The sequence below is a fragment of the Trachurus trachurus genome, assembly GCF_905171665.1.
Source record: "Trachurus trachurus genome assembly, chromosome: 18".
NCBI lineage: Eukaryota > Metazoa > Chordata > Actinopteri > Carangiformes > Carangidae > Trachurus > Trachurus trachurus.
The window spans coordinates 24,949,124-24,957,763 of NC_139909.1; the positions used below are offsets into that span (position 1 = coordinate 24,949,124).

At 41.2% G+C, this 8,640-nt stretch overlaps 1 protein-coding gene across 2 annotated transcripts; it reads right to left on the reverse strand.

Annotated features, from left to right (window-relative positions):
• Window positions 1-885: 885 nt before the first annotated feature.
• Window positions 886-5,673, reverse strand: LOC311001262 (E3 ubiquitin-protein ligase TRIM39-like). 2 transcript variants are annotated; one of them, XM_083992303.1, is made up of 8 exons: window positions 5,476-5,673; window positions 3,398-3,964; window positions 3,191-3,286; window positions 2,485-2,718; window positions 2,139-2,286; window positions 1,985-2,011; window positions 1,613-1,758; window positions 886-1,501 (listed from the first exon to the last, which is right to left on the reverse strand). In XM_083992303.1, the coding sequence occupies exons 2-8, from the start codon at window positions 3,959-3,961 to the stop codon at window positions 1,070-1,072; spliced, it is 1,647 nt and encodes a 548-aa protein (XP_083848429.1). In that variant the 5' UTR covers window positions 3,962-3,964; window positions 5,476-5,673; the 3' UTR covers window positions 886-1,069. The 2 variants fall into 2 exon arrangements, with proteins under 2 accessions (XP_083848429.1, XP_083848428.1); XM_083992302.1 differs by lacking the exon at window positions 5,476-5,673 and adding an exon at window positions 4,445-4,517.
• Between the last annotated feature and the right edge of the window lie 2,967 nt (window positions 5,674-8,640).

The window sequence follows — 8,640 nt, forward strand, 5'->3', positions numbered from 1 at the left end:
AGAGATTTAACAAACACAAGCTCAATACTCCACACACATTTTGTACGCATTGCTACAACCTAAAGAAAATAGTTTTCGCTTCACTCTAGTTCTATTTTTAATGATGTCTTTTAACAATTAGCCAATTCAAGGTCTACACTCATGTACAGTTAATGATTAACAGTATACATACAACATTGCATTGATTTTTGATATTGCCACCTATAGTATCACACATACACTGAAAACTATGTTGGCTAAAAATTGTACTTACCCTTGTTAGCTTGCCTTCAGAAGTCAGTTTATCTATTTCTAGTAAAGAAATGTACAGCGTTCCTGCTTCAGCTGGTGTCCATTGTAATCTGTAGGCTCTGTAGATGTGTCTCCGCCCTGCGCTTGGATAATATCAGTTTTAATCCCTCTTCATCCCTTCCTCCCTTCTCTCTTCTTTTACAGCCACTTTTATCTGTCTTTACAGATACAGTGTATCTCCTGGTTGCAGTTCATTCAGCAATTAACACAAGTGTTAAATGATTACTTGCAATGACTACAAGTTTGCGTGCAGGCATATAATTCAGTGACATACCTGTGAGAGTAGAGTATCTGTGTATAATTCTTCCTCCCAAGACTCAATCTTGAAGTCTCCCTCAGTGCTCCATCTGCCTTGAGGCTAATCTTGTCTCTGTGCTAATCTGATTAGCAACAGTCAGGTTGTAGAATCTAGCCTGTAATGACTGTGGGCAGTTATTATTTGAGAGGGGCAGGTTTGTGCTAAAGGTGTTATTCTTTAAGAGAGCACAAGTGAAGGGAAGATGAATAAGAAAGAGGAGAACAGGTCTGCAGGTTCAACAGTTTGACGTTTATTGAGGGAGTGCAGTGATTTAGAAATTCTTCATATGTTTTAAGTAATTACTGTTGTATATGAAACATCAAATGGTGATGATGAAGTGTATAATTCATTGTATCTCTGTACAATAGATTTCAGACAAGAGCTTGAAAGTTGTTAAAAAAGTGTTTGACATGATACAAACAGGTTTTATGCTGTTTAAAATTACAAAAATAAAAGCAGACTCTGGATACACATTTCACATCAAATTGTAATATCATCTAAATCCCCACTTCCATTGACTGTGCTGACAGGGCGGATGGTCAGTGGTCTTCTGTTGCAACCACCATCCTTCATATCTGGGTTAAAAAAGGGAAAAATGGGCTCAGAGAACTGGACCTGTGTAAAGGAATAGATGTGTGACTGGGCCTCTGCATCATAAAAGGACACTGCCCCCTCCTCATAATCCAAAAACACCCCGACAACCTGCGGCCTTTGAGCCAGACACAGCAGCTCTGCCTGTCCTGCACATGCCCGGTACTCACTGCCCTTCCTTAGACAAACAGTCCAGTAGCCGTCCTCTGGGCACAGTGTCACCACACCTTTCCTCTTGACTGACTGACGAGCGACACCCAGGTCCCACGCTGTCTTTTCTTCCACGTCCACCTCCCAGTAGTGCCTCCCTGTGGTGAGACCCTGCATAGCAACAACACTTCAAGTCACTCTCACTCTACTCCCCAGTGCATGAAACAGAAAACAAATCATAACATTAATAAAGCGACAAACACAAACCACATTTGTATTTACCTGAGCGGCAATGACACATGGTGCTGTGTCAAAACGCTGTGGTGTGGCCACCAGGTTCTGTTCATCATCTCCATCCCAGACCTGTTTCCTGTCCTCTGATAGAACCAGCCATGGGTTGGCTGTCCTCGGGTCCAGACGAACATCAGCTGGTAGTTTATACACAGACAGTTTGCACAACTTAAACCTTAAATACTCTTTACTTAAATAATTCATTGGTGTTCAGAAAAACACTGTATTCATTGTTACAAAGGCAGGAGATATCCATCCCTATTCGCTGAGAAACAGGATAAGACAGTGTAACAAAGAGAGAACAGTGACAGATGCTGAAAGATGTGAGACTAACTGTTTTACTGTCTAAATAACAAACTGTACCTGCATATTGCTGCATCTTCTCATGCACTGTGAGTTAAAGAAAACACAGGGACCAAAATGAGACAACAGCATTCCTGTGTTCAAGCTGTGATCAGTGACATTCAATCAGATGTTTTGTTACAGAGAGTAGCGTGGTAGTGCAGAGATTGTTGACCTTGAGTGGAAAGCGTTTTGAGGGCCAGCTGGAGCTGCTCTTCTGTGTTGGCCAGCGCCGCCCTCACAGTTCCCAAACATGTGTCTGAATGGACGATGATGTCAGAGCAGGCTTTGACAGATGGAGGAGAACTCAGGGCTGGAAACCTCTGACACAATAAACCAAATAAGAGAGGAAAGGATGCAATGGAGATGGAAATATACTGTAGATAAACTAGGAATCATTGTCTTCATAATGCTCTCTGGTGACTCTATGACATTTTATGTGATGCGCAAAACCATGACAAATCATCAATATATCAATATTTTCTAACACCAGTGCTCATCTCTCCATCTAGATTCCTGACCTGCAGTAGATGGAGGTGGTCCTCAGAGTGAGAAAGCTGCACCATCTCACTTCTCTTCCTCTCCAGCTCGGTGATTTCCAGCTCCAGCTGTGTGATGAGCCTCTCTGCCCTCTGCTCTGCTGCTGCCTGCTTCCTCTGGACCGTGTCCACCAGCTCTGCCTGACCTCTCTCCAAGGAACGAAACAGAATGGAGTAGACCTCCAGGCTTTCACTGATGTCCCTCTTTGAGTTTTGCTGGAGACATTCAATAAGGACAAATTACTGAATTTGTTACACAGTATACGTATATGGATGGAAGGAATCAGTGTCCAGAGCAGAGGATGTATTAGTACGACTGCAGTCCCTGCTGCTAACACTGTTAGCTTTTATAACTCCAAGTAAGGTAAGGTAAAGTTCTGAGGTAAACTTTTTTATACAGTCTATGAAGAAACAAGAATGATGATGATGTACACAGGGTCACTGAACAGTTTGACGAATATGAAACTAATGTGAATCATATGCTATTCACAGCCATTGAAGATGTTCAGCTTACTGCACAAACACATTACTGAGACCCTTTCCTTACATTTTTCTCTATACATTAAACTATATACCATATATATATATATATATATATATATATATATATTTTTTTTTATACACCCATACACATAAACGTAAGATTTCTTTTCACACAGAAACATCCACTGATCTTCTCTTTACTCACTTTGCTGAGCTCCACAGTGTGTTTGATCTCCTCCACTTTGTGCAGTCTGTCGTGGATCATCTGCTGAATATCAACCTCCACTCTTTTCATCTGAGTCTGAACATCACAAGAGAGAATCAAAAACCAAAGCCGAAATTAAAGTCTAAAGGCTGTCAAAGAGTTTGATGGGATGTTGGCAAAATGGTGATAAAGTGTTCAGGACCTCACCTTTTTGGCCTCACTCTCCCGCTCCACTGGGACAGTGTCGTGACTGCGGTGATCGGTCTCCGTACACATCACACACACACACCTCTGGTCACTCCTGCAGTACAGCTCCAGGAGCCTTTGGTGCCTTTTACACATCCTGCTTTCCAGCATTGCGATAGGCTCAATTAACTTGTGAATCTTCAAGGTGGCGACTCTCAGGTGAGGCTCCAGGTGACTGTCACAGTATGAGGTCAGACACGTGAGGCAAGACTTCACGGCTTTAGCTTGCGTCCCGACGCACACATCACAGTTTATGTTCTTTCCTGATGTGATGCTGTTCTGCCTTCTTGCTCGGATCTGCTCTGACATTTCCTTGGCAAAAAAGTTTTCACAAAGCTCTGGGCGGCCCTCAAAGACTGTCTGACATTTAGGACAGTTGATGGCGAGGCCGTGGTCCCAGTGTGATGTGATGCAGGTGAAGCAGAAGCTGTGACCACAGGGAATGGAGACTGGCTCAGAGAAAACATCCTGACAGATGCAACACTGAAACTGCATGTCTGACAGGAGAATGCTAGGGGAGGCCATGACCTGAGGAAATAAGAAAGTTAACTGGTTAAAAATAAGAAATGGATAATTCTCAATCACAGGGTTCACAGAACAAATTTGATTAGATACAATACCTATCACTTGCAGGAACTATAACAACTATTTTTATAGATACAGGAACATCCGAACCTGCTTATCATTAACCTTAAACAATCCTGCCCACTGGCCAAAGTCCAGCTGCAGTTATGACTCAGCTTCTCACTCTCAGAAACTCACTCTCGCTTTAGCTCCAATCACGTACCAAGCACACTAGTTGTAAAACACAAACACATGCATGCTCCGTTCCACCCAGAGTAACTCATCCTCCTACAAGTGTTTTACCGTTCCCCACACCCATAAATCACCACACACTCCACCAGTAGACGGCTACAATGGTTTCAAACATTAGTCCCTCTTAAACTGTATTTCACCTGCCTAGCACAAGACATTGCAGACAACACTGAAAATCCAAATGAATCATACCCATCTGTTAGTTTGTCTCGATCCAACCTCGGTGCTCACTGTGAAACTTGACCTCTGAGGTAGCAAAGGCAAACACGGGGACTGTGAAGCTAAAGTCCTCCTTGTTTTTCTGGTGACACGCCCTCTGGGATTTTTTTCCCCTGCAGCGTTTCCTCCTCCCACCTTGGAACGACATGGTTCCAACGTGGGTGTAGATCAGCTGCCTCGCTGAGTTTGTATTGTGTTGCAGTTCTTTGTAATATAATGTTGTATCTGTACTGTCACTACCAGCATACACTGTTAATAGTATGGTTATATACCGGTAGAGTTGTTATTGAAGTATGAATTTGGGATAGCGTTGTTTTAAGAAAATTCTCTAGATAGGTCAAACTGCATTTCATCTCATAAAATATATTTCCCATAATTACAAACTAGAATACAAACTAGGCAATGACATACAAGTGTGAAAAACTGTCCAACCACTGCTCACACTGACAGGAGAAAAATGTGATGTGAAACATGACTGGGTGGGATCAGTTTCAGATACTGAGAACAGACCGAGAGGACTGCGGTCACACAACATCTCAGACATCAAGAAATATGAAATATCTCACCAGAGTGAGTGAAAATTGATCTGAGGAGGAGCTGAGACAAAATGAAGTAGCTTTAGAAATGTTGTTTGTTCTTCATGTTGACAAGTTCTTCATATTTTATCTTTGTTATTGCACGTTTAATTTAGGAGGCTGGTGTCAGAGCCACCCAAATCACTACTGGTAATCAATATTCAGTGTAGAGTGGTTGTTGATATTACAATCTGAAAATGATTTACGTTTTATTTAGTCTGGCTCATAGTAACTGCTATCTGCTTTGTTTACACACTGCTCTGACCTGCTTGGTAGCTATCAGCTCACTGGATGATCATTTAGAAATAACTAAACTGACATAAATCAGTTCCTGGGAAACACCAGGCATTCAACACATTTCACCATCAAGTCTGTTTACATTTGTCTGTAATAAACACACAACACCAGTGAAGAGGACATATATCTCACCAGTGACTGCAGGTGATGTTGACTCTGCTGCTTTGGATGTTCTCAAACACAGAGAGGAGAGTGAATGTGTGTTTGGTTCCAGCAGAGAGAGATGAGACTGTGTGAGTTACTGGTCCATCTCCATCTGGTGCAGGGATGTTTGTCTCCGAACCGTTAAACTGGAGAATAAAGCTGACGTTGTTGTTCACTTTGTCCCACTGTAGAGTGATACTGGTCGCACTTGATCTGATTTCCTGTGTTTGAAGGAACTGAGACACAAAAAGAGAAGTGAAAACGTTAGTATGGTTTCCTGTGTCAACAGAGTCATATATCAAAATGCTGCATTCATCTCTTACTCCTTCCTTAGTATTACTGTTAGTGTCTACAATAACTGTCCAGCAGCTCCACCCCAGACAAGATTTATTAAGGCCTGACTCCAGCTCTCAGTCACATGTGGTTAAATTTTAGTTACTGCTCTAACTGGCTATTTAAACTTCTGTGGGCAAATTAGCAGGTTCTTCTTTATCTTCTTCCAAGAGAGCTCTTTAAACGTCAAAAGAAAATTAAGTCTCAAACCCAGTTTGAAAGATCTGTTTTACTCACTGAGCCCTGTCACCAGAGATGAAAGAGAAGCCTCACACTACAATGATGCCTGACATCAGTGTGAATCTGACAGAATCTCTCAACTCTGTTAACAACGTATCCATCTTCACACTTACGTCAATGCAGGCCATCTGTTGGTAGCCTTGCATACACCGTGCATATTCTTCTCTCCTATTCTTGTGCAGCCATGTGGAAACATGGGCTTGCCACAGGACGGATGAGACTGTGGCAGCACAGCGCACTTAGCAAAACCCATACAATTTTATATGCTGTCAAAGGTTTCGTGAATTATTTGCAGATTAGATTACTGACTGTTTAAATTGATGTTTATACCACTTATTATATGTCTTCCTTTAATGCACTTGTTGTTGTTTTCTGGCATTGTGGACGCTTTCTACTTATGCTCCTCTTCTATTGAGTTTTAAAAATCCTGCTAAGTGTGCATGGGTAAACTGTGGAGGAAGGCTGGAGAGAACCAATAGAAACAGTAGACACAGAAACACACCCTGATAAGAAGAAGAAATCTATTGAAACAATGATTGTTTAGCAAATTAAATGGTTATTTAAGGATTTAATCAGGTGCTCAACCACATGGAAAAAATAACAATTTAACCATCAACAAAATAATTACCATATAAAAGGTATAGCCTACTACTTTACTCCTACTAATAATACTGCTATGACCACCGCCATTACTGGCATTTTACAGTTTTTCCTCAGCACTAAATTTCATTCTCAACCAAATCCTCAGTGGTCCTAACCCATTCACCTAATCAAGCACTCCGTTGGTGAAGCCACACCATAAAAAAACAACACACACACTCTGTGGTGTTCATAATAGGTGTTCACCCACTGATCTACCACTGGTGTAATGTACCTTCATACCAGCAGGGAGTGCTCACAGTCACGTTTATGCAGAGGTGTACAGTATCCACTATGATACCACAGGAGATATACTAGGCTCATGTGATAAATTAATCATATCCCATTTATTTGTTGGACCATAAACATGGGCATTACAAGTCAGTACAAGATGAAATAAATGCGTGTTATTCGGACAATACGAGAACATAAGGACATAAAATAGGGCAGTCTATGCCTAACCATTGTAGAAACAGTCTTATAATCCTGAAGCAGTGTCCGGGAAAGCGGTTTGCATTGCATCGCAGTGAGTATACTCCAGTCTCAAGAGTAGGGGCTGGGACCAATTAAGTCGCCTCACTATCATCCTCCTCATAAATCACAATTAGCCGGTTGAATCAAACCTGACAAATCAGGCTGCTCCCTCCCTCCATCTATCTGTGTTGTACACACCTTGCTCCTCTAGCTCACATGCAGCCAGTGCGCCTGTGCAGCAGGAGAGCGAAAGCTGAGGGGGGTGTTGCCTTCATGACCACCAAAAAAAATCTGAATTATGAGAATAGTCACGAGACAGCATAAAACACAGGTTATTGTTGAAAGTAAGTTACGCGATGCTGTGTGTAATAATTGTATGTTTTACTGTGGAGAAAGATATTTACAACGATTTCACTTGAAAACGTAATGATCTTGAACCCAATTTTATTGTGCGAATGGTCAAAAAGAAAACCTGTCTAACAGCTAACTTATCTGCACTGTGCAGTGTTTCTCTGTGTATGCTTTATCTACCCTATCTACCTAACGCTAAAAGCCTGTTCGATAACTACATTATTATGATAAAAAAAAATGTAACCATAACCCACCCCACACCAAGTAACCGCTGACAAAACACTAAAAAGCTAGATGCGGTTAGCTTACGGTTAGCTAAGGAGTGGATGAGGACTAGCCTTCAGTTTAAAGTCATGTGAACACTGAAACTATTAGGCTATGTTATTTGTGAAAGCATGGTGAACTGTGGAGCCGTGTAAATGTCGTGGACAGTTACCTTTACAACTTGTGTTGTGACTGTTTGTGTTTACCAACTTCTTCTGTCCCCTGCTAGCCATAATGCGACGTGAGGTAAGGTCGGCCATTTTCATCTTTTCATCAGCATGACAGCACAGGTGGACCGTTAATATAATACATCCATGAGGTGGACCTGTCAGCGAGCGAGGTAACCAGAGTAGTAGAAGAAAGTAGTAGAAAGGACACTTTTTGATGTTTAAATGCATTATTAAGCACTTTCCTGTCTGTGCATGGACTTTGCTTCCCCTTGTCCAAATAATCACAATTAGTCTACATTATTTTGTATTGTGTTATAAGGATTTCTTTTGTAGTCATAGGCTACATCTTACCAGTTCATTTTGTAAAAATGTGTTTTTTAATTTATGCCTGTTGTTGATAATTAGGCTATATAATGTTATTGTTTTACATTGAGTTCTACTTACATCTCTCACCGTTAATTGAAAAACACCTTGAATTTTTATATCCTATTTAGATAGACACTAAGCTTCTTATCACCCAAATGAAAATTTTAAAATAGACTTTATATTTATTTAACAATGAACCTGAAGTTCACCTGTATGTAGCAGAACAGGTAGGCTATGTCTCCTTGCAGGTACATTGTTGTTTTTTCTCATGATTTTCAGCAGCCTACCTGCATTTACACCTTTGTTGCTCGTGAGT

Coding starts and splice junctions, on each gene's coding strand:
- LOC311001262 (XM_083992303.1), bottom strand. CDS start 3,961: ATGGCCTCCCCTAGCATTCTCCTGTCAGACATGCAGTTTCAGTGTTGC. Junction 2,287..2,484: donor ACCACCTCCATCTACTGCAG/GTCAGGAATCTA, acceptor TTATTGTGTCAG/AGGTTTCCAGCCCTGAGTTC. Junction 2,012..2,138: donor CAAAACGCTTTCCACTCAAG/GTCAACAATCTC, acceptor TTTAACTCACAG/TGCATGAGAAGATGCAGCAA.